The sequence below is a fragment of the Chelon labrosus genome (assembly GCF_963514085.1).
Source record: "Chelon labrosus genome assembly, chromosome: 12".
NCBI lineage: Eukaryota > Metazoa > Chordata > Actinopteri > Mugiliformes > Mugilidae > Chelon > Chelon labrosus.
The window spans coordinates 18,804,188-18,829,236 of NC_140345.1; the positions used below are offsets into that span (position 1 = coordinate 18,804,188).

The 25,049-nt window shown below is 38.8% G+C and overlaps 1 protein-coding gene and 1 pseudogene across 2 annotated transcripts; both read right to left on the minus strand.

The window, feature by feature from the left end:
• Nucleotides 1–267: 267 nt before the first annotated feature.
• LOC311496534 (zinc fingers and homeoboxes protein 1-like) lies at nucleotides 268–5,630 on the minus strand (the record flags this gene model as incomplete). Its single annotated transcript, XM_084556423.1, has 7 exons — nucleotides 268–500; nucleotides 630–765; nucleotides 901–1,050; nucleotides 1,113–1,158; nucleotides 1,416–1,559; nucleotides 2,050–2,172; nucleotides 5,493–5,630. 7 exons carry the CDS (start codon nucleotides 5,628–5,630, stop codon nucleotides 437–439), a joined length of 801 nt encoding a protein of 266 aa, XP_084412549.1. The 3' UTR covers nucleotides 268–436.
• A 5,762-nt stretch (nucleotides 5,631–11,392) lies between these two features.
• On the minus strand, nucleotides 11,393–17,616 carry LOC311496535 (zinc fingers and homeoboxes protein 1-like; annotated as a pseudogene). Its single transcript has 6 exons — nucleotides 13,417–17,616; nucleotides 12,698–12,841; nucleotides 12,330–12,380; nucleotides 12,107–12,256; nucleotides 11,841–12,037; nucleotides 11,393–11,703 (listed from the first exon to the last, which is right to left on the minus strand). The product of its transcript is annotated as a zinc fingers and homeoboxes protein 1-like (transcript).
• Nucleotides 17,617–25,049: the final 7,433 nt, after the last annotated feature.

A 25,049-nucleotide genomic window follows, 5' to 3' on the forward strand; every position in this document is an offset into this window, starting at 1 on the left:
AAGAGGCTTGCTGCTACGGCTAGTCAATAACGCAGGAAGACACTTTAATTACCCCCAGCCAGCTCAGATTAACTTTTATTGCCTGCTGGACAAGGACAAGTTGGTTTACGTCTCTGAATCCTTGTCACGTAATTTCTGCAGATTCTGCAAATGGAAAAATTGGGCCAAGAAAGGATTTCAGAAACTCAAGGGCCATGCTACCCATAATTCCAAGTTCAGAGAGAATGCTCCCTCCTCCCACACACTCACACACTCCATCCAGTCTTTTGATGGCTGTGATATGAATACACAGACCATTAAGTGGTGGACAACATCCTTTGTAGTTTTCTTTTCTCTGGCTTTCAATGTAATGACCTCACACACACTCACTCAGCATTAGTGTTGTTTCTATGGTAATATTAGTAATCATGCAAATTCATGCATTACAGATTCATACCTAAATAAGGGCTTTATTTAACACAAAGGAGGACTGCTGCTGCCAAAGGATTCTCAACAGGAGTCTGTGGGAAGAAGAAGAGACGAGGAGGCATGAGGACATTTACTAAGTGTAGGCATGTGAATGTGCATGAGATTTTAATCCAAATGCTTCTGGGAAACTGGTCAACAGTATCTAAACACAGTGGCAGTATTTTGTCCTGATGAAACAGGCGCAAGCTTTGAGATGAATCCTGTCCTCACTGAGCTCTGCTGCCTCCTCCTGCTGCTCCTCAGTCGCCCCATCCTCCTGATCTGCTTCTGATTTACATCTTGTGGCAGAACAGGATCCTAATAACATACCAGAGTTAATTAACCACGGGAGTAAAACAAAAATAAAACAAAGATCAACAATTCACCTGCAAAATTAAGATCTTGAGAGCAGGTATGGGTGTTAAGTGAGACAGGAAGTGAAGTTAACGTTACCTGAGGTCCTGTCATTCTCCAGCAGCTGCAAACACGTCTGTCCCAGGCTGAACCAGTGCCAGGGGTTGAACGGTAGCAGGCTACACAGCTGCTGCAGACACCACGTCTTCCATCCTGCGGCTCCAAAATGCTCGTAGATGCTGACCTTAAGGAGAAGTTTAAATCAGTGTGAATACAACAGAATGACTTCATCCTTGTGTGTTCTGGCTAACGCAGAAGGAGGCTGGTCAGGTGACCGGTGTTGGAGGCTTCTTTGCTCTGGAAAAAAAGATTATGCAGATGTTATCAATTTAAACTTTTAGACTGATGTCTTTACATCGCTTTAGTTTAGTTTAAAATCAAAAAAAATTCTGCAAATTCCCCTTTGTTAGCTCATAAGTTTCACAGAAGAAGATGTGAAATGTCTTACTTAATCAATGTGACATACAGTATAAAGAATATGACAGCTCCAGGTAGTTGTATCACTTGTATGGGTCACTGTTCAGCATTGAATTTGAAATCAGGGAAAGAGTTACCAGCAAATCAGCCAAGTCCAGTGCCCTGTCTCTCTGTCCCAGTTTGGTGCAGCATTGGGCCATTCCCTCCAGTACATCTCGTCTGATGCTCAGGTTGTATTCGGCGATCCACTGCAGGCAGCTGCTGTACGCCTCCAAGGCTTTCTGAACCACACACACCACAAGAACAGAAATAGACGCTTTCAAATCATGAGAGTAGAAGGTGGGCTGTCAAAATACAGCAGATTTGGGATTTCATTCCTTCAGTCTGGTTCCCTCAAGTCTATAAATGTGTTTAAATGTCTGCTCAGAAGTCTTTTTTAAAGCAGTCAGGGAAATGTTACTGTTGAGCAACATGCTGCTAATTAAAGTCAACTTAAATTACATTTGTGTTCTTTTGGATGAAATATATAGACTAAACTACTTTCCTGTTTAACACCATGACTTGTTTTGAAGATGATGAAATGATGAATTATGGAAATAAGGCTACAGATACGCTCTCTGTATTTGTTGTTGACAACATAGAAACATTCAAATACAGGTAATAAAGCAGTGAATAAACAGACTGGGAAAATTCAAATTCCTGAAGGCCATGAATCGAGTGTTTCTGTGGAATGCCTCCAACGTTGCTGGTGAGCTGAATGACTTTAATTACCTGATAGTTCCCTTGTCTAACGGCCAAGTCTCCTCTAAACTTGTAGACTTTCTGCTTCTCCAAAGAATCGTCAGTATCCAGAGCAGCACTCTCACAAAACCACTGCACTTCTTCACTTTTACTCTATTTATTTACGCTCATCGAGACAGCGTTTCTCCACATGTGCAGTTTAATGAGTGATTACTCTGTTGACTTTGAAACATGTTTACTGGAAATGTTGTCTTCGTTCCTTCAGTCTAACAAATGTCTTTCTTTTGAACTTCTCACTAAAAACATAAAAACGACAGTACTTTATTCAGGGACAGGGACGATGTCCCACAATAAAATGGCTCATTACATAGCACCCTCCACTGGTGATGCAAATTTCAAATTGTACTTATATGTGTTGAAACTTTGTGAGCTTTGTGGGTATAACGTGCTGACAGATGCAAATACTCTTGAGCTGCTTTGACTAATGAAAAGAACCTGAGCAGAAACAAGAATGAATAATGTTAGTGTGTTTCAATGTGGGAAGCTGTGGAGGAAGAGAAAAGTGGCTTTGTCAAGGAGAGGGGTTCATTTTAAAACTGGTGGATCTAGAGGTAGCTGGGCACCACCTGGATTGTCAGTTTTTGGTGCTTTGAGATAGAGGGGAGACATTTGTTCAAAGCCTTTGTGATTTCCAGTCGCTGGTCTGTGGTCATTTGTGTCGAGCATCTAGTCAACAGTTACTGCAGTTTCTTCTCTTTCAAAGCAAAGATGCTGTGGACTCTGCTGTTCTTCTGTTTGATTGGTAAGTTGCTCCTTTGATTCACGGATGCACAGAGTCAAATGTGAATGTGAGAAAGTAAATGATTCACAAAATAATAAGATAAGCATGTACGTGACAAGAATGATAAAAGAAATTCTGATGTAATTCTCTGACACTTCACATTTCACAGGGAGGTCTGCTCAGGACCAAGGAGGTAGAGTTAAATGCATTTCTTTGCTCTACTCTGTTTCATCTCTCTTGAGTCATGTCATAAAGTATAACAGCATTGCTGCTGAAGATGTATATGGGTCAATATTATGAAGTGAACTATAGACGGGTTTCCTGTTTACAAACATTACTGGTTGCGCGCGCATCCAGGGGGCAGAAAGCCAGACTGACTTATTGGTCCCCTACGACAACAATCTTAAGTATTGAAGCTTTTTTGTTTTGTTTGTATATAAATGCACAACTGCAGACTCAATAAAACGTGATTTTAGTTGGATCTGTTTGTCCATCTTTAATTTTGCAATGTTACTGTATATGTATGGCTATAATTATCATGTTAGGCGGGTAATGTAAAACGTAGCCAATTTTAACAGCGGCATCAATCGGACAGCCCGATTTTACTTTTAAATTAAAGTTAAGAACCCTTCGTTTTTCTTTAGTCACAGAGCTTACCTGGCTTGCTCACATTTCTTGAACATTTAGCTGAATTTACATTTTTGTAGATTTCGAGCTCTTTGTCATTTGACGTGCAGGCTATGCTAAGATATGTTGACGTGCAGGCTACTTGCTAAGATATGTTGGCTAATGTTTACGTATTTCGTGTTTTAAGTATTAAAATACAACCTGTAGTGAAGTTGAAAGGGGATATCTCCGAAGTAATGATCCAACCGGCATGCTATAACAACATTAGCACTCGCAAACGTGATATCAGTTAGCTAGCGCTAGCTGGTAGCCTGCTACGAACAGATTTACTGAACGCAACGTCTTTTGTTTACAACTTTGTTAAACTTTAACATGAATGAACGTGAACATGGACGAGCATGCAGTGCTAACTTAAACTCATAGATAGAGAATTAAGATAGCTCTAAAACAAAACACCATCTGGACCCCAATCTGCCCTTTTTATTGCCTGAAGCCATAACCTCCTCCGTTTTTTTGCAAAAGTATGATGCCCTCTAGGAATATTGAACATCTGGCACTCATCACTGGCTCTTTTAGCGCAGCCAACACAACAACTCCTTGGCATTTTGACTGTACTACTACTACTAAACGAAACACGCAAAGATTCAGTCCTCCTCCGTTATCAACACTCTCTGAAAAGACGTCTTTCTGCCCCCTGTCTGCGCGCGCAAACACTTGTGACGTTGCCAAGAAATCCGTCTATTTTCTGTTTTCTGCTACAGCTAGCTGCAAAACAGGAAAACTGATACAGGGAGGAAAAACAAATCAGTCTTCAACCTACACCCATCACTATTCTGACAGAGCTATTGATGGGATATATAATCAGTGTTCTGCCACTGAAGAGAAGCCCAACTCCTGGTGGAGAATGGATTTACTGGGTCTATATGAAATTTCCTGTATCAACATCTACAACATTAAAAGTGACGCTGCTGACCTAACGAATGCTCAGATCCTCATTGGGAACTCATCTGATGGAAATTTTTCCCACCACAAAGTGTAATGCCTTCACTCTACTATGAACCATAGTACAACCTTTTATGATAGTCTAGTGCTGCTTGTGATTTATCCTTTATTTATTTCTGGGATTATAATTTGTAAAAACAAACAAACTACTATAATACATCCTGTATTAATTATATTCAGTAAGATAAGACATTCTGATATGAGTGTGATATGTGGTAATAAGGGAGAAGGATATATATAGGCAGACAGTACTCAGGAGAACTGCATTCAGTACCACTAAATATCAGTTTTAAACTTTTTTTAAAAGTCTGCTCTCACACAGTTGCAGCTAACTTTACTCAACAACATTATGCTGTATTTGTGGGTGTGGGGAATTCTGTCTTCTATTGATACTTAATCAAACAGAGCTGGAAACAGAACTATTTCTCACAGTCCAATCTGTTTCTCTCTCTTTCTTTCTTCCGTCCAGGTGTACAACTATTAATGACACCACCAGAGGAAAAAATCTAACATTTACATGTGACAGTGGACCAATATCTGGGCACTATGTGACCGTACGCTTAGAAAGAACACATTTTCTAGTGTTGTGTGAGGTGAAGATCTACGGTATTAAAGATGGTAAGATAAAATGTTCTCAGGTAACTGGTCAGTTAATAAACAAACTTACAGAAAAGGTCTCTGTTGCAGATTATAATCCACCGTATGTTTAATAGCAGATGTGTTTTATTAATACAACATGTTAGATGACGCCGCTCATAGAGGAGCAAACATTCACACTGACAACTCTTTATTATTTTTCATCACCAAGTGGTCACAACATTTGATACATGATTTGATTCATGATTAATTATTTTTTTATTCTCTAAAACCTTAGGACTAGAACGTATATTTGAGGAATCTTGCAAATTATACACCATATAATCAGGTGTAGTTTTTAAACTTATTTTTTCTACTTAATTGTGAATGTTCAGCTTATTAGATGTCTCTCTTTACTCAAGGCTTGATGCTGGTCAAAGAGAACAGAACCTGGGAAGAAGCCCTGTACTACTGCAGAGGCTTAAACATGGATCTGGTGTCCATCCTCGATGAAGAGACCCAGGGCTGGGTTGAGTTGGAGGCCAGAAAGGCTGACAGTCCCTTTGTATGGCTGGGTCTTCACTACAACTGCACCCAGAAATATTTTTTCTGGGTTGATGATCATTTCGTATCATTTGAACATTGGGGTCCAGGAGAGAAAGAAATAGAAGACTGTGACATGAGTGCTGTCATGGACACAGAAGGAAATCACTACTGGTTCAAGAAGTTTGACTATAATAAGTATAATTTCATCTGTACCGCAGCTTCCTTCCACCGTCCAAAGCAGACCCCCGTGACCCTTAACGGGAATAATAATTACAGAAGATGAATGAATGAATTTCATCTGTGCAGAGTAAAAGGTTTGTTTAGCTTTGCTTACTGAGTAGTGGACTTCCCTCTAATATACTATATATCATATGTGAGGGGTCCTGGCCCAGAGCAGCAGATTTTTTAAATGTAGTAAATGCTGGTGAAATTAAATTAGTTTTTGTTTGTTTCTAACAGGTTGTATTTTTGTCTTTGTTGCAGTTACTTCACTCACTGATAATAATGTATTATGATGGTTATATGACATGAATTATTTACCTTTTGCTGGTGTGTTTTTGTTGCATATTCATTTTAATTAATTACTGACATTGTATACTTGGCTGTTGGCTGTGTTTTTATTTTATTTTAAGTCTGCTATCAAAAACAAAAATATGTTATTGATAATACAAAAATGGTGGTAATATGTTTGAAATTTAATTTAATTCAGGATGCAGTGTCAGTTTGTTTATACAAAACAGTTATATTTACATCCTTCAATGTGTATATTAGCTTGAATGGGATTTACAGAGTATGTTATTTAGGACTTATATGGAAATGTATGGAGATATATATGTAAATGCTACTTATTGGTGTATGGGTTCTTATCGAATCTAAATAAAAGCTAAGATGTGTTTGAACAGTTTATTGTCGTTGTATTGATGAAGGTGACACACAAGGTTGTGTCACAAATGTCACTGCTATATTACATAATTTAGCCCCCTAGGAAAGACATTTCTGCAATTGAGTCAAATATGCAGCATTCCTCTTGTTGTTGTTTTTTTATTGGCGTAGGGTTCAATTATTGTGGAGAGGTCCACATGCTGTTGTCAACATTTTCTGAAGTGTTAAGGTAGGTCATAATTAAAGAACAACATAAGACTTTACAGTTCTGATCCATAGTTATGTGATCCACTATCTAAAAAACATGCTAAAAAAATCAAAGTATTATGAGCTTTTCTAACATCAAAACGTTATGCCAATAAAACGCTGAAGAACTGCAGGAAACTGGACACCTCCTTTAGTGTCTGGCTTGTATCTAGATGGCAATAGAAGGGAATAGTCACAACCTTGTAACTGAGACGCACCCAGTTTATTTTATATCCAACAGATGAGTTTTCCTTCAGAAGAAAAAAAAAAAAAAGAATTGATGATACTGGACACCTTTTGGTGAATAGACATGAAACTTGTGTGTGTTCGTTTTTGTTTGTGGGTGTTTGATCAAAGAATTCATTCAACAGTGCATTTCCATAGTAATTTGATGCTCTGTGACAGTGGTCTGTGTTGTTGAGGCTCACAATATTAATACAGTGCAGTGTCTCCTATTCAGCCGACTCTAAAAATGTTTCCTGTTTTTTTTTTTTAGATTTGCTGTATGATAATAACTAATAACAATACACGTTTTTCCTCAAATAACAGACCGTATGACAGAACTGTTGTCTGAACTCAGTCTAGTCCTGCTGGTCCAGGGTGCAGATGACGATAAAAATAAAGAAAATATTTAGGAAAAGAAAGAGATAAGCGAGAAAGGAGGAAGGAAAAGATCTCTGCTTATTTAAGGCATAATCCTCCGTACAGTTGTTATCAAGTGAAATTGGTCATAGAGACCAACACTATGTTTTGTATCAGGCTGTAAACATGTTTATTCCTGTTGCAGATTTGGGCATTTTTAAAGGCTCTTTAAGTGAGTGATCGTAATATTCAGTAGAAAGAGTATATGTTGATGTACTGATGATAATCTGTATCCATGCAAAATTAAAGCTACAGTGCACAACACAGTGAGAATAATTACATAAACACTTTGGATGCATAAATGCAGTCCATCTGACCTCTGACCTCAAAAGGTAAGTAATTACACAGAACCATCTGGGAAATCCTCCACAAGGCAAGGTTATAATAGTTAACGAAAACGAACAAAATCACGAAAACTAAAATTGAAAAAACTATTTATATATAAATAATTTATATATAAATAAACGAAAATTAAAAGAAAAAAACATTAATTAACTGAAACTGTACTGCGTGTTTAGAAAACGAACTAAAACAAACTGAAATTATAGATATAATTCCCTTAGTTTTCGTCTCTGTCAATTTAATTACAAGGCTCAACTGGTTGGATTCATATGATCGATTTATTCCGCTCTGGCAGTTTTACGCCAACTGGCAGCAGCAGCAGCACTTTACGGCACCTAACGGTCCGTGACGTCACCTGGCAACACCTTGGCACAGTTGCAGCAAAAGCTGAGAGAAAGCGGCGAAGTCCTGTATGCATGGGACTTTTTTTTTAATATGACGACGAGAAAGATAAAAGCAAGTGTCTTGTAGTGGAGACTGTGACAAAATATGTGGTTTGCTTCTCAAAGGGAGAAACTCCACGAATCTCAATGTCCGTTTAAGAAGCTCGCATAAGGCGGCTAATGTCGAGTACCAAAACAAGCTGGCCTCTGTGAGTCTGCCACCACTGCCCCCCGAAAGAGAAGGTTTAAAGCAGGGGTGCCCATAACGTCGATCGTGATTGACCGGTAGATCGCGAAAGTAGTGCAGGTAGATCGTGTGCCATTGAAAATTTTTTTTTAGGTGTTTTAGGTAACAAGAGCCAAAATGGAAAAATTGGGCCAAGAAAGGATTTCAGAAACTGAAGGGCCATGCTACCCATATTATTATTATTATATTCTTTATTCCAGACCCAGGGGGATCCATATCACAGTAAAAAAGTAAAAACAGTAAAAAAAAAAGCACACAGGGCAAAAAAATAAAAACATACAAAGAGACCTCAATGGTCAATGTCCCATATACAGACAAGTCCGGCAATGGTTCCACAGTCTGGAAGAGAATCTCACAGAACTGCGTACCGGGTTGGCCAACACAGTAATTAAATCATTTTGTGACACAGATACTCTACACATAAATCTATACATCAGATTTCGTAGAACTGCAGAGCATGTAGGCACACCAACACTGACAAACAAATGGCTTGCCCTGGCGCTTCTAGGAGCACCCAGCAACAGCCTCATGCTGTCATTATATGCCACTATGAGTTTTCTCATACTGCCTTGTTTATAACGACACCATAGGTGGGCAGTATACAAAGGTGTGCAGTATGTTCTAAAGAGTGAGATCTTCACAGATACAGAGCACATGCTAAACTTACGACCCAACATGTTCGCTTGAGCATACAGCTTCCGTCGCTGCCTAAAGATGTCCTTGTCATCAGACAGATCATTTGCAATAATATGGCCCAGGTATGTAATCTCGCTGCACTCACTGAGTGCAGTACCGGACAGATAGAAGTCAGGGAAGGTTGCCTGTCTGTCTTCTCTACTTCTAATGATCATGATTTTACTCTTTTTAGCATTGTATTTTATATCAAAATCAATACCATACTGTGTGCATATTCTCAGTAGCTGTTGAAGACCAGCAGTGTATGGGCTAAGAATGACCAAATCATCTGCATACATGAGGTGATTAATTAATGAGTCACCAACCCTACAACCTGTACCACATGCATTTAAGGCCAAAGACAACTCATTCATGTATATATTAAAAAGAAAAGGAGACAGAATTCCACCCTGCCAAACACCATTGGTCACTTGGAATGGAACAGATGTTACAATCCCCCATTTCACCCTCATTGTCTGATGTGAGTACCAGTATACCAAGATTCTAATTAAAAAATCAGGGACCCCACATTTGGACAACTTTAAAAATAATTTATCATGATTAACACGATCGAATGCTTTAGACGCATCAATGAAGCACATGAACATTGTAGAATTTTGCCTATTATATTTATCTAAAATTTCTTTTAATGCAAAGATACATAAGTCAGTGCCATGCTTTTGTTTAAAACCAAATTGGTTATCAGTAGACAAGACATACCTCTCAAGTCTACTCAGTAGAACAGTCTCTAGCACTTTGGACATGACACTGGCCAAAGCTATTGGCCTATAATTATCTGAGCTGTTAAGCTTCCCCACTTTATCTTTGATAACTGGTACTAACACAACAGAAAGCATAGAATCAGGTAATATACCATGAACAAAAAAACCTGTGTAGCATATAGCCACCAGAGGACACAGTTTCTTACTGGCAAGTTTCATATGTTCAGTTGTAATATTATCTAGACCACAGGCAGGCCTTATTATCTCTCAACTTCAATATTGCTTCATAGACTTCAGCAGGACTGACAATAACATCATCATTAAACTCTACATGATCTACTACAAACAGATTACTTTTTACACAGTTTAGCAGTTCATAATATTGTTTCCGCCATAATTGTGATATTTCATCTGGTCCACTCACACCATCTATATTAGATGGAAGAGATGTTTTGCACTTATTAATAGATTTGATTTCCTTCCAGAAGTCATTAACATTATTTTGTTGCAGCTTCCGTGCTAGTGAATCTGACCTCATAGCATTTTCATTTCTTTTAATATAGCGAAGGGCATATTTGAATCTAGCATTAGTGCATTTTTTATTTTCAAACAAAGGGCCATGCCTGCTTTTGCCTGACTCAGCCCATTTCTTAAAAGCATTTCGGGCCTCTGCATGGAGCTCTTCTACATGATCCTTCCAACCTGGCTTAGCATTACACACTTTTGCCCTATGTTTATATAGAGGCCTGCTTGAAATACCAAGTGACTCTACAATAGCTTCATACAGGGAACATATTTCCTTACAGTGTTGTACATTCTTGCAGTTCATATCCTGACACAATAAGGCATCTTTTGGAAGCTTAATATTACCCAACAAAGCATTAGAATGATTTTCATATTTATTAAGATCTTTCTTAGACAATTTTGACCAATCTATTTTCCCTACATCAATGCCATCATCCACAGGCAACAACACTGGTAAATTGCCTGTGTTCAGCACCATGAGAAAGGGTATATGGTCCGTAGTAGCCAGATCATATTCAATTTTCATCATATCGATGGAGTCATGGGCATCCACTGTACAAAGACAGTGGTCTAGCCAGGAAGTAGAGTGCCAGGCCTCACTAATATAAGTATAACTATCATTTGGCAATAGTACCTTACTAGATAAAATCAATCCACTGTCTGAACAAAACTGCATTAGATGGTTACCAAACAGAGACTTGGCATCAGTTACATCAGCATTCATGTCACCAACAACACATATACAGGTAGAAGAACTATCCTGAATAAAAGACATAATAAATGCCAATCGACTGAGGTACTCATTCTCATTCTGTATGCACTCATATGGCGTATATACATTCAAGATTATTATCTTCTCATCATTACAGCACAGCTCAAGCCCAATAGCCCAATCAACCCCCAGTCTTATAACATTAACCAACTGATCAAATTTTTTATTCCACATCATGGCCACCCCCCCTGGAATTCTCCCCCGGACGACTTTAGCACTTAGGTCAGTTGTTGATTCACCCGCCCCATGAAAGTCCTTATGCATAGAGTTTAGTCCTTCCAGATCCTGTTTAGCCAGGAACGTCTCCTGAACACACAAAATGTCACAACTCTCCATCAACTTGTCCACAACAACACGGCGAGATTTATCAGTTTCACTGTGGCCAACACGCAGCCCACGCGCATTATAAGACACTACACATAATTCCAAGTTCAGAGAGAATGCTCCCTCCTCCCACACACTCACACACTCCATCCAGTCTTTTGATGGCTGTGATATTAATACACAGACCATTAAGTGGTGGACAACATCCTTTGTAGTTTTCTTTTCTCTGGCTTTCAATGTAATGACCTCACACACACTCACTCAGCATTAGTGTTGTTTCTATGGTAATATTAGTAATCATGCGAATTCATGCATTACAGATTCATACCTAAATAAGGGCTTTATTTAACACAAAGGAAGACTGCTGCTGCCGAAGGATTCTCAACAGGAGTCTGTGGGAAGAAAAAGAGACAAGGAGGCATGAGGACGTAATGATTTACTCTAAGTGTAGGCCTGTGGATGTGCATGAGATTTTAATCCAACTGCTTCTAGGAAACTGGTCAACAGTATCCAAACACAGTGGCTGTACCTTGTCCTGATGAAACAGGCGCAAGCTTTGAGACGAATCCTGTCCTCACTGAGCTCTGCTGCCTCCTCCTGCTGCTCCTCAGTCGCCCCATCCTCCTGATCTGCTTCTGATTTACATCTCGTGGCAGAACAGGATCCTAATAACATACCAGAGTTAATTAACCACGGGAGTAAAACAAAAATAAAACAAAGATCAACAATTCACCTGCATAATTAACATCTTGAGAGCAGGTATGGGTGTTAAGTGAGACAGGAAGTGGAGTTAACGTTATCTGAGGTCCTGTCATTCTCCAGCAGCTACAAACACGTCTGTCCCAGGCTGAACCAGTGCCAGGGGTTGAACGGTAGCAGGCTACACAGCTGCTGCAGACACCACGTCTTCGATCCTGAGGCTCCAAAATGCTCGTAGATGCTGACCTTTAGGAGAAGTTTAAATCAGTTTGAATACAACTGAATGACTTCATCCTTGTGTGTTCTGGCTAACGCTGACCTTAAGCAGCAGGAGGCTGGTCAGGTGACCGGTGTTGGAAGCTTCTTTGCTCTGGAAAAAAAGATTATGCAGATGTTATCAATTTAAGCTTTTAGACTGATGTCTTCACATCGCTTTAGTTTAGTTTAAAATCTGAACAATTGTGCAAATTTCCCTTTGTTAGATTATAAGGTTCACAGAAATTAAAAATTATCCAGCTACCATATACTAGTGTTTTTCTTTACCAAAATTATTTAAAGTAAGAACTTGTAAAATCTCTTACTTAATCAATGTGACATACAATATAAAGAATATGACAGCTCCAGGTAGTTGTATCACTTGTATGTGTCACTGTTCAGCATTGAATTTGAAATCAGGGAAAGAGTTACCAGCAAATCAGCCAAGTCCAGTGTCCTGTCTCTCTGTCCCAGTTTGGTGCAGCATCGGGCCATTCCCTCCAGTACATCTCATCTGATGCTCAGGTTGTTGTCGGCGATCCACTGCAGGCAGCTGCTGTACGCCTCCAAGGCTTTCTGAACCACACACACCAGAACAGAAACAGACGCTTTCAAATCATGAGAGTAGAAGGTGGGCTATCAAAATACAGCAGATTTGGGATTTCATTCCTTCAATCTGGTTCCCTCAAGTCTATAAATGTGTTTAAATGTCTGCTCAGAAGTCTTTTTTAAAGCAGTCAGGGAAATGTCACTGCTGAGCAACATGCTGCTAATTAAAGTCAACTTAAATTACATTTGTGTTCTTTTGGATTAAATATATAGACTAAACTACTTTCCTGTTTAATTCCATGACTTGTTTTGAAGATGATGAAATGGTGCATTATGGAAACAAGGCTACTGATACACTCTCTATATTAAAATAATAATAATAATAATAATAATAATAATAATAACAACAATATTAGTTGTTAACAACATAGAAACATTCAAATTCAGGGAAGTAAAGCAGTAAATAAACAGACTGGGAAAATGCAAATTCCTGAAGGCCATGAATCGAGTGTTTCTGTTGAATGCCTCCAACGTTGCTGGTGATTTTTCAGTAATACCTGGTGACTGGATTTAGAAAGACTGAGCTGAATGACTTTAATTACCTGATAGTTCCCTTGTCTAACGGCCAAGTCTCCTCTAAACTTGTAGACTTTCTGCTTCTCCAAAGAATCGTCAGTATCCAGAGCAGCACTCTCACAAAACCACTGCAGACAGAAACACATCACGGAGCAGCTTCAGCCAGCTGACGTATCTTCACTTCTACTCTGTTTATTTACATGGATGTCCATAAATATGTTCATCGAGACAGCGTTTCTCCAAACGTGCAGTTTAATGAGTGATTACTCTGTTGACTTTGAAACATGTTTACTGGAAACATTATCTTCGTTCCTTCAGTCTAACAAATGTCTGTCTTTTGAACTTCTCACTAAAAACATAAAAACAACAGTAGTTTATTCAGGTTCAGCGACAATGTCCCACAATAAAATGGCTCATTACACAACACCCTCCATAGGTGATGCAAATTTCAAATTGTACTTATATGTGTTGAAACTGTATTTGTGAGCTTTGTGGGTATAACGTGCTGACAGATGCAAATACTCTTGAGCTGCTTCGCCTAATGAAAATGACCTGAGTAGAAACAAGAATGAATAATGTTAGTGTGTTTCAATGTGGGAAGCTGTGGAGGAAGAGAAATAAATGTGGCTTTGTCAAGGAGAGGGGTTCATTTTAAAACTGGTGGATCCAGAGGTAGCTGAGCACCACCTGGATTGACAGTTTTTGGTGCTTTGAGATAGAGGGGAGACATTTGAGCCAAGCCTTTGTGATTCCCAGTCACTGGTCTGTGGTCATTTGTGTCGAGCATCTAGTCAACAGTTACTGCAGTTTCTTCTCTTTCAAAGCAAAGATGCTGTGGACTCTGCTGTTCTTCTGTTTGATTGGTAAGTTGCTCCTTTGATTCACAGATGCACAGAGTCAAATGTGAATGTGAGAAAGTAAATGATTCACAAAATAATACGATAAGCATGTATGTGACGAGAATGATAAAAGAAATTCTGATGTAATTCTCTGACACTTCACATTTCACAGGGAGGTCTGCTCAGGACCAAGGAGGTAGAGTTAAATGCATTTCTTTGCTCTACTCTGTTTCATCTCTCTTGAGTCATGTCATAAAGTATAACAGCATTGCTGCTGAAGATGTATATGGGTCAATATTATGAAGTGAACTATTTTCTGTTTTCTGCTGCAGCTAGCTGCAAAACAGGAAAACTGATACAGGGAGGAAAAACAAATCAGTCTTCAACCTTCACCCATCACTATTCTGACAGAGCTATTGATGGGATATATGGTGATTGTGCTCACACCGAAAACCAGACCAACTCCTGGTGGACAATGGATTTACTGGGTCTATATGAAATTTCCTGTATCAACATCTACAACATTTATCATCACAGTATTGACCTAACGAATGCTCAGATCCTCATTGGGAACTCATCTGGAAATTTTTCCCACCACAAAGTGTAATGCCTTCACTCTACTATGAACCATAGTACAACCTTTTACGATAGTCTAGTGCTGCTTTGTGATTTATCCTTTATTTATTTCTGGGATTATAATCTGTAAAAACAAACTGCTATAATACGTCCTGTACTAATTCTGATATGAGCGTGATATGTGGTAATAAGGGAGAAGGATATATATAGGCAGACAGTACTCAGGAGAACTGCATTCAGTACCACTAAATATCAGTTTTAAACTTTTTTAAAAGTCTGCTCTCAGACAGTTGCAGCTAACTTTACTCAACAACATTATGCTGTATTTGTGGGTGTGGGGAATTCTGTCTTCTGTTGATACTTAATCAAACAGAGCTGGAAACAGAACTATTTCTCACAGTCCAATCTGTTTCTCTCTCTTTCTTTCTTCCGTCCAGGTGTACAACTATTACTGACACCACCAGCGGAAAAAATCTAACTTTTACATGTGACAATGGACCAATATCTGGGCGCTATGTGACCGTACACTTAGAAAGACAAGATTTTGTAATTTTGTGTGAGGTGAAGATCTACAGTATTAAAAGAGATGGTAAGATAAAATGTTCTCAGGTAACTGGTCAGTTAATATACAAACTTGCAGAAAATGTCTCTATTGCAGATTACAATCCACCGTATGTTTAATAGCAGATGTGTTTTATTAATACAACATGTTAGATGACGCCACTCATAGAGGAGCAAACATTCACACTGACAACTCTTTATTTTTTTTCATCACCAAATGGCAGCGATGTTTCATACATGATTTGATTCATGATTGATTCATTTTTTATTCTCTAAAACCTTAGGACTAGAACGTATGTTTGAGGAATCTTGCGAATTATACACCATATAATCAGGTGTAGTTTTTAAACTTCTTTTTCTACTTAAATGTCAATGTTCAGCTTATTAGATGTTTCTCTTTACTCAAGGCTTGATGCTGGTAAAAGAGAGCAGAACCTGGGAAGAAGCCCTGTACTACTGCAGAGACTTAAACATGGATCTGGTGTCCATCCTTGATGAAGAGACCCAGGGCTGGGTTGAGTTGGAGGCCAGAAAGGCTGACAGTCCCTTTGTATGGCTGGGTCTTCACTACAGCTGCACCCAGAAATATTTTTTCTGGGTTGATGATCATTTCGTATCATTTGAACACTGGGGTCCAGGAGAGAAAGAAATAGAAGACTGTGACATGAGTGCTGTCATGGACACAAAAGGAAATCACTACTGGTTCAAGAAGTTTGACTATAATAAATTTAATTTCATCTGTACTGCAGCTTCCTCCCACCGTCAAAGATCTGCTTATTACGTTAATTGGTGATTCTAATTGGCCGTAGGTGTGCATGTGAGTGTGAATGGTTGTCTGTCTCTCTGTGTTGGCCCTGTGATAGACTGGCGACCTGTCCAGGGTGTACACTGCCTCTCGCCCAATGACAGCTGGGATAGGCTCAAGCAGACCCCCGTGACCCTTAACAGGAATAAGCGGTTACAGAATATGAATGAATGAATTTCATTTGTGCAGAGTAAAAGGCTTGTTTAGCTTTGCTTATTGAGTAGTGGACTTCCCTCTAATATACTGTATATCATATGTGAGGGGTCCTGGCCCAGAGTAGCAGCTTTTTTAAATGTAGTAAATGCTGGCGAAATTAAATTAGTTTTTGTTTGTTTCTAACAGGTTGTATTTTTTTCTTTGTTGCAGTTACTTCACTCACTGATAATAATGTATTATGATGGTTATATGACATGAATTATTTACCTTTTGCTGGTGTGTTTTTGCTGCATATTCCTTTTAATTAATTCACTGACATTGTATACTTGGCTGTTGGCTGTGTTTTTATTTTATTTTAAGTCTGCTATCAAAAACAAAAATATGTTATTGATCACACAAAAATGGTGGTAATTTGTTTGAAATTTCAATTAATTCAGGATGCAGTGTCAGTTTGTTTATACAAAACAGTTATATTTGCATCCTTCAATGTGTATATTAGCTTGAATGGGATTTACAGAGTATGTTATTTAGGACTTATATGGAAATGTATGGAGATATATGTAAATGCTACTTATTCGTGTATGGGTTCTAAACAAGTCTAAATAAAAGCTAAGATGTGTTTGAACAGTTTATTGTCGTTGTATTGATGAAGGTGACACACAAGGTTGTGTCACAAATGTCACTGCTATATTACATAATTTAGCCCCCTGGGAAAGATATTTCTGCAATTGAGTCAAATATGCAGCATTCCTCTTGTTGTTGTTTTATTGGCGTAGGGTTCAATTATTGTGGAGAGGTCCACATGCTGTTGTCAACATTTGTTGAAGTGTTAAGGTAGGTCATAATTAAAGAACAACATAAGACTTTACAGTTCTGATCCATAGTTATGTGATCCACTATCTAAAAAAATATGCTAGAAAAATCAAAGTATCATGAGCTTGTCTAACATCAAAACGTTATGCCAATAAAACAGTGAAGAACTGCAGGAAACTGGACACCTCCTTTGGTGTCTGGCTTGTATCTAGATGGCAATAGAAGGGAATAGTCACAACCTTGTAACTGAGACGCACCCAGTTTATTTTATATCCAACAGATGAGTTTTCCTCCTGAAGAAAAAAAAGAAAAGAATTGATGATACTGGACACTTTTTGGTGAATAGACATGAAACTTGTGTGTGTTTGTTTTTGTTTGTGGGTGTTTGATCAAAGAATTCATTCAACAGTGCATTTCCATAGTAATTTGATGCTCTGTGACAGTGGTCTGTGTTGTTGAGGCTCACAATATTAATACAGCGCAGTGTCTCCTATTCAGCCGACTTTAAAAACGTTTCCTGTTTTTTTAGATTTGCTGTGTGATAATAACTAATAATAATACACATTTTATGTTTTATGTCACTATGTTTTGTATCAGGCTGTAAACATGTTTATTCCTGTTGCAGATTTGGGCATTTTTAAAGGCTCTTTAAGTGAATGATTGCAATATGCAGTAGAAAGAGAATGTGTTGATGTACTGATGATAATCTGTATCCATGTAAGATTAAAGCTACAGTGCGAATAACACTGACAATAATCACATAAACACTTTGGATGCATGAATGCACTGTAACAAATTGCTGTAATTTCTACAGTGAAATTTTAATAAGTAACTTATTGTTCTGTCATTTTACAAAGAATAACTGTATACCGCAATGCATCATGCAAAATAATTACAGTAGCTTACAGCATTTTCCCACAGTAACATATTGTAAAGTAACAGGCAAGTTGTATTCTGACTGTAGATGATGTGTCTTACAGTTAAATACTGTTGATATCGGATTTGAAAGAGGAGCGCGATATGTCGCAATATTATTCGTATACGCAAACACCAAAATCCGAAATGATAGAATTCGCAATTAAGTCCAGATTCGTGACTTGTAAATTGGTATTTGCACAAAGGTGTAATGATTTATTCAAATGTTTGGAAACTTGTAAATTAAATCATACCAATTTGTACAAATATATCACTTCTCGCACTCTGCATCTGTCTTGAAATTTCATTTGCGACTCTTACTTAGCATGTGTGAAGTGTTGAATCTGCGTTAGCGGATCATCCAACGCGCGCATTCATTCATTCAAGTAAGTTTGAGACATTCCTTTCGTATTTTTCCAATCCGATCCGTACGCGAAGGTCTCAACCCCCCCCCCCCCAAAAAAAATAAAAAAATAAAAAAATAAAATAAAATAAATAAATAAATAAATAAATAAACAAACATTCCAGTAGGTGGCGGTGTTAATCCTGCTTCACCGATGTACATTCGTTCCCCACTCTATGAAGTGCTGATGGCTGCCCATGCACTCCGGTGAGACAGACGATAAAGACGTGGTAAGTGAAATGCATCAGTTTTACGATAACGTTTGTTTTTGAGACAATGCGTTAGCAGTTGGCATACAAAGACAATTTCTGTCTCGAGTCTAGCCTGAATGTTAACAAGGGGCGCCAACGTTTAGCTATGTGGCTAACGGTTAGCGTCGTTAGCTAACGATTAGCGTCGTTAGCTAACGATTAGCGTTAGCTTAAAATGCGGCACAGTAAAGGATGGACATAGACAGACTTTATTTGTCATTTTGATTTTCATCAAAAAGGAATTTCGGTACAATGGCTCATAGTACAGCAGGAATATTTAACAGAAACGGTATGTACAATTTACAAGAACATATATACAGAATATAATAAATATAAATATCTAAGAAACTTGAAATGTAGATAAATATTATTGCACGTTTTTAATTACAGGGTAATGGGAGTGGGTGGAGGGGGGTGCTGTTTATAGTGCGTTGAGCAGTCTTATGGCATATGGGATGAAATTGTTTTTGAACCTGACTGTTCTGCTCTGTAGGCTGCGAAACCTCCCTTCTATTCCAGAGGCCAGCAGCAGTGTTCGAATTATACCATGAGCTTCGGGGGGTACCGCTATTTTGACTGGTGACGTCACTCTCCATTTTATATAGGCTTACACACACGATTTCACACTTGTGGTTCACAGTCAATTTTCCTTCGAAATATAGGTCATATGACCGTGGCTGGCTGGCCGACAAGGTAAAAAAACTAATCATACTAGCAAGCACAATGCACCCTACATGTTATAGGAAGGGTTGAATTCGGGCACGGATAAGCACTGTTTCACGGTGCGCCCCGTGCGTAAAATTGCGCGCCACAGTCAAAAAATATTTTTCGGTATAGCAGTGCAATGCAAACATGGAAATGCATACAGACCAATAGCACAGATTACCGAAATGTCAAACACCCGACTTAAATGTAAAATCCAGAATTATTAACAGATGGGCTACAGAAAAATTCCCATTTAATAGCCAAGTTCACCTAGCCTAATACAAGGCCTGCACACTGTGCATTTGTTTTAGTTGTCCGGTATTCATTTACCACAAAATACAACGCATGATGATATACATGGTAGTCAAAACCATAGGCAGAGTTTAAAGTTGATTCAGCCACTTACTCTTAAAGCAACACTAAAGAAGTTTTCCTCTTCGGTCCCCCTACTGGTTGGAAGTGTAATTGTCCATTACTTCCGTCGTAAATAAGTAAGCCGACTGCATCCTACTGTCGCAGGCACGTTATTTGTTTATGCAGAACCGGCTTTGGAAACAATCAACGATATCGAAGGATGTCCAGTGACAAGGTAGAGTAGGTTGCATGATTTTACGAAAGTCTGATGTATTGCATCATTAGAATGAAGTAAAACAAAATAATGACATTGCTTGCTATTTTTATTTCTGTGTGAAACTGTAAATTTGAAACGGCAGATTAGCAATAGCCAGATAGGTTTACATAAGGATGAAAAATAAAGAAACGTATTGCCTAACAGTTTAGCATGTAATAGCCATTTGCATTGTCTGTGAAAATCTTGTGAATGTTGTTGAAAAAAGTTTCAGAGACCGTTGTGAACTAAGAATCAACAACTTTGGGAACGATCAAACATTTGGGGTTATTTTGGCAGTTATTGTGTTAGCTTGCAGTGATAGTTACAGCGATATTTAGCTTAGCGATAGTTACGTACAATAGCGAACACCTTAGCTAACATGAGCCATAGCGATAGTTACATATTAGCACAATAGCTAACGCCTTAGCTAAGATGAGCCGATAAAATAATTGACAATGTATTGAACACCGATGCAGACTGTTTGAAAAAAATATTACCGGTATTACTTACAAGTCCAGCAGCAGCAAAGCCAAGTCGCCATCGAGTATGAGCCGGTCCGATATTCACTCTCGTTTTAGCTCTTTCTTTATCATGCTCTCGTTTTCTTTTCTTCGCCTCATCGGACAGTACACTCCTCCTTTTCTTTGCAGGCTCTGTCATGACGACAATTTAAAAACTATCTAGCTGGTATCTTCCACACACCTGCTGAGTGTTCTCTCACTGATCTGATTCACTCTCTCACTGATCTGAGCCTCAACCTACCGGCTTTTGTAGCCGCGTTGCCGTAAAGCAGGTCAAATTTGTAGTCTTTTTAGAACTACAAAAACGCTACCCGACGAAGCAAAGTTACATAGTGCGGTTACAGCCAATAGAGGGCCGCAAAGCGAAAACAGAATAGGCTTTCACCCGGTTTTGAGGTGATAAATCACTGAAACTATTTTTGAAACATTATTTTAAGGTACTAAAAACTCTTTAGTGTTGCTTTAATTTCGCACACACCAGCGCCTGCGCCTGCACCCAGTAGGCTACGTACGTTTGACAGCTAGTGAAGAACCATAGCAAACAACTGAACGTACTGAGAAATGGTACATCCCAATGGGGGTGAGGGTTTGAAAATCGTATTTCATTAGATTATTTCCTGAATTGATGTGATGGTAATACTGCATTTAAATACATACAATTTTGGAAAGGCTAACATTATATTTTATTAAAAAAATTTCAGTACCCCCCAAACTATTATTTTCATCTACTTTGGGGGGGTCTAAGTCTCATCTAGGGGAGTCAGACCCCCCCAATACCCCCCGTAATTCAAACCATGGCCAGCAGTGAGAACAGTCCATGTTGGGGGTGTGAGGGGGCTGAGGTGATGTTTTTGGCCCTTGTCAGACAGCGTCTCTTAGCAATGTCCTGGATGGAAGGAAGTGAAGTCCCGATGATTTTCTCCGCTGTCCTCACCACCCTCTGTAGGGACTTCCAGTCAGAGGCACTACAAGCCTCTGACCAGACAGAGATGCAGCTGGTCAATATGCTCTCTATAGTACCTCTGTAGAAGGTGGTGAGGATGGGAGGGGGCAGGTTGACTCTCCTCATCCGTCGCAGAAAGTGCATGCGCTGCTGAGCCCTCTTTACAAGGGATCCAGTGTGTTCGGACCAGCTCAGAGTGTTCGTTATCTGCACCCCCAGGAACCTGGTGCTGCTGACGATCTCCACTGCTGAGTTGTTGATGGTGAGAGGAGTGTGGCTGGACTGGTTCTTCCTGAAGTCCACGATGATCTCTTTAGTTTTTGAGACATTCAGGATCAGGTTGTTGGTCTCACACCAGTCCACCAGATGTTTCACCTCCTCTCTGTAAGCCTGGTCGTCGTCGTTGCTGATGAGGCCCACTGCTGTCGTGTCGTCTGCAAACTTCACGATGTGGTTAGTAGTGAACCGAGCAGAGCAGTCGTGGGTCATCAGTGTGAACAGCAGTGGACTCAGGACGCAGCCCTGGGGTGAACCGGTGCTCAGGGAGATGACACTGGAGATGTTTTTTCCCACCTGCACACACTGAGGTCTGTTAGTGAGGAAGTCCAGCAGCCAGTTACACAGACGAACCTATGCAGTAGATGTAGGGGAAACACTTGAGGTCTGACACCAGAGTATAGTCATCAGGATCAGTTTTAATTAGGGTGGCCATTTCAACAACACCAAAAAGGGGGACACTTTGCGGCATTTAGTGAGGAAAGAAAAATCGCAACATACAACTCTAGTGTACTCCCCACGACAGTACAATTTTTGTACATGATAACGATGGTATCATGATACAGTGATTCTAATATACTCTGTTCATCGCAAGACAATTTATCTATGATATATCATGATGTATGTGTAACAGAAGAGGAAAAAATATTCCTGAGAAGGCGAAAAGTATTTGTTCACAGTATTTGTATTCATTCAATAAATCTGTCATGCAAAGTGCAGTGCCACAAAGTAGAACATTTATGGCCTTAAATGTGCAAATTAAATTTACATAGAAATAAATAAATGCAAAAAACATACATTCCAGTTCTTAATAAGCATATAGAACTTTTTTTTATGTAAACAACAAAAGACAGTAAGAAGAGAAAACACCATGTAACGGGTGAATATTGAACTGAAAAGTCCACAGTGTATTCCACTGTATTCCACAGTGATTCAGTCCTTTGGGGACATGTCTGCAGTGTATTTGTGTTTATGTATGTGTGTGTGCAGCTGCACTCCACCTGTATTTTAACTGATTTAAGTCCCTGTCCTCAGTATCCTGTTCTTCAATATGGCCTCAGCACCTCAGCAAAATACCCCTTCACCTGCTGCAGCAGCTCAGGAGACAAAGTGTGCAATACGCATGCAAATCGTCTTTGCTACTTTTGCTGACAAACATGTGCTCTTTTGACCATTTGGCATTAAATGAGGTCAGTCATGTTAACATTTGATTTGATTTTATTTGGATCCCCATTAGCTGATGCAGAAAACATCAGCTACTCTTCCTGGGGTCCACACACAACATATAACAGACAAGAAATCAACATACAAACAAGAATTCAACATACAAGACAACAGATATAAAACAGGAAAAGAATAAATGCTCTTCCTGGGGTCCACACACTAAAACAAACAAGAAATCACAACAACAATAGATAGGATGACAGAAAGGAAAAAAAAAAAAGAACATGTGAGTAAATAAAAATTCAATTCAGTAGTACATACTAGGATTTAGTGCAATCAGCTATAAGGTGTCGCTTTACTTGTTTTTTGAAACTAACTTTGTTCTGGATTTTTGATATCTGATCTGGAAGGGAGTTCCATTCAACCATAGCTCTACATAGTACCATGCGTTGTTTTAGTGTTGTTTTGATTGTTGGAATTGTTAAGGAGATGAGTGACACAGCTAGCACATGGGAACAGGGGGCGGCTTGTTTACATTTTCAACCAATGAGTAATCAGAGAATTGAGTGACACCGCTTTTAGCCAATCATTTTTAACCAATCTTTTTTCTTTTTTTTTTTTACCGAAAGTCTTACACCATTGGACGATATGCAGCGTTGCGTTCAGGTGCAACTCCAGAAAGCAGGACAAATAAGCGCCCGGCTTGAGGCTGCGCTGGACGCCGGAAAAGGCATTTAAATTCCGGACTGTCCAGCCTAAATCCGGACGTATGGCCACCCTACTACGGACTGATGGACATGCGAGAAGAGACTATGACAATATTAGTTTTGATATGAGTATGAGTTTGTATGTGTTTTTAAAGTACTGAGCTTTTGAGTGGTGTCAGTGTCCAACACGTTTTTAGTGTGACGCACATTATTTGTCTTTAGTTTTTTAGAGGAACCCTGTTAACAAACTTGAGTTGTGTCATTAAATGAAAAGTTTCATGTCTATTCACCAAAAGGTGTCCAATATCATCACTCCCTTTTTTTTTTCTTCAGGAGGAAAACTCATCTATTGGATATAAAATAAACTGGGTGCATCTCAGTTACAAGGTTGTGACTATTCCCTTCTATTGCCATCTAGATACAAGCCAGACACTAAAGGAGGTGTCCAGTTTCCTGCAGTTCTTCACTGTTTTATTGACATAACGTTTTGATGTTAGAAAAGCTCATAATACTTTGATTGTTTTAGCATGTTTTTTTAGATAGTGGATCACATAACTATGGATCAGAACTGTAAAGTCTTATGTTGTTCTTTAATTATGACCTACCTTAACACTTCAACAAATGTTGACAACAGCATGTGGACCTCTCCACAATAATTGAACCCTACGCCAATAAAAAAACAACAACAAGAGGAATGCTGCATATTTGACTCAATGGCAGAAATGTCTTTCCCAGGGGGCTAAATTATGTAATATAGCAGTGACATCTGTGACACAACCTCGTGCATCACCTTCATTAATACAACGAAAATAAACTGCTCAAACACATCTTAGCTTTTATTTAGACTTGTTTAGAACCCATACACGAATAAGTAGCATTTCCATATATCTCCATACATTTCCATATAAGTCCTAAATAACATACTCTGTAAATCCCATTCAAGCTAATATACACATTGAAGGATGTAAATATAACTGTTTTGTATAAACAAAACGACACTGCATCCTGAATTAATTGAAATTTCAAACAAATTACCACCATTTTTTTATTATCAATAACATATTTTTGTTTTTGATATCAGAATTAAAATAAAATCAAAACACAGCCAACAGCCAAGTATACAATGTCAGTGAATTAATTAAAAGGAATATGCAGCAAAAACACACCAGCAAAAGGTAAATAATTCATGTCATATAACCATCATAATACATTATTATCAGTGAGTGAAGTAACTGCAACAAAGAAAAAAATACAACCTGTTAGAAACAAACAAAAACTAATTTAACTTCACCAGCATTTACTACATTTAAAAAAGCTGCTACTCTGGGCCAGGACCCCTCACATATGATATACAGTATATTAGAGGGAAGTCCACTACTCAGTAAGCAAAGCTAAACAAGCCTTTTACTCTGCA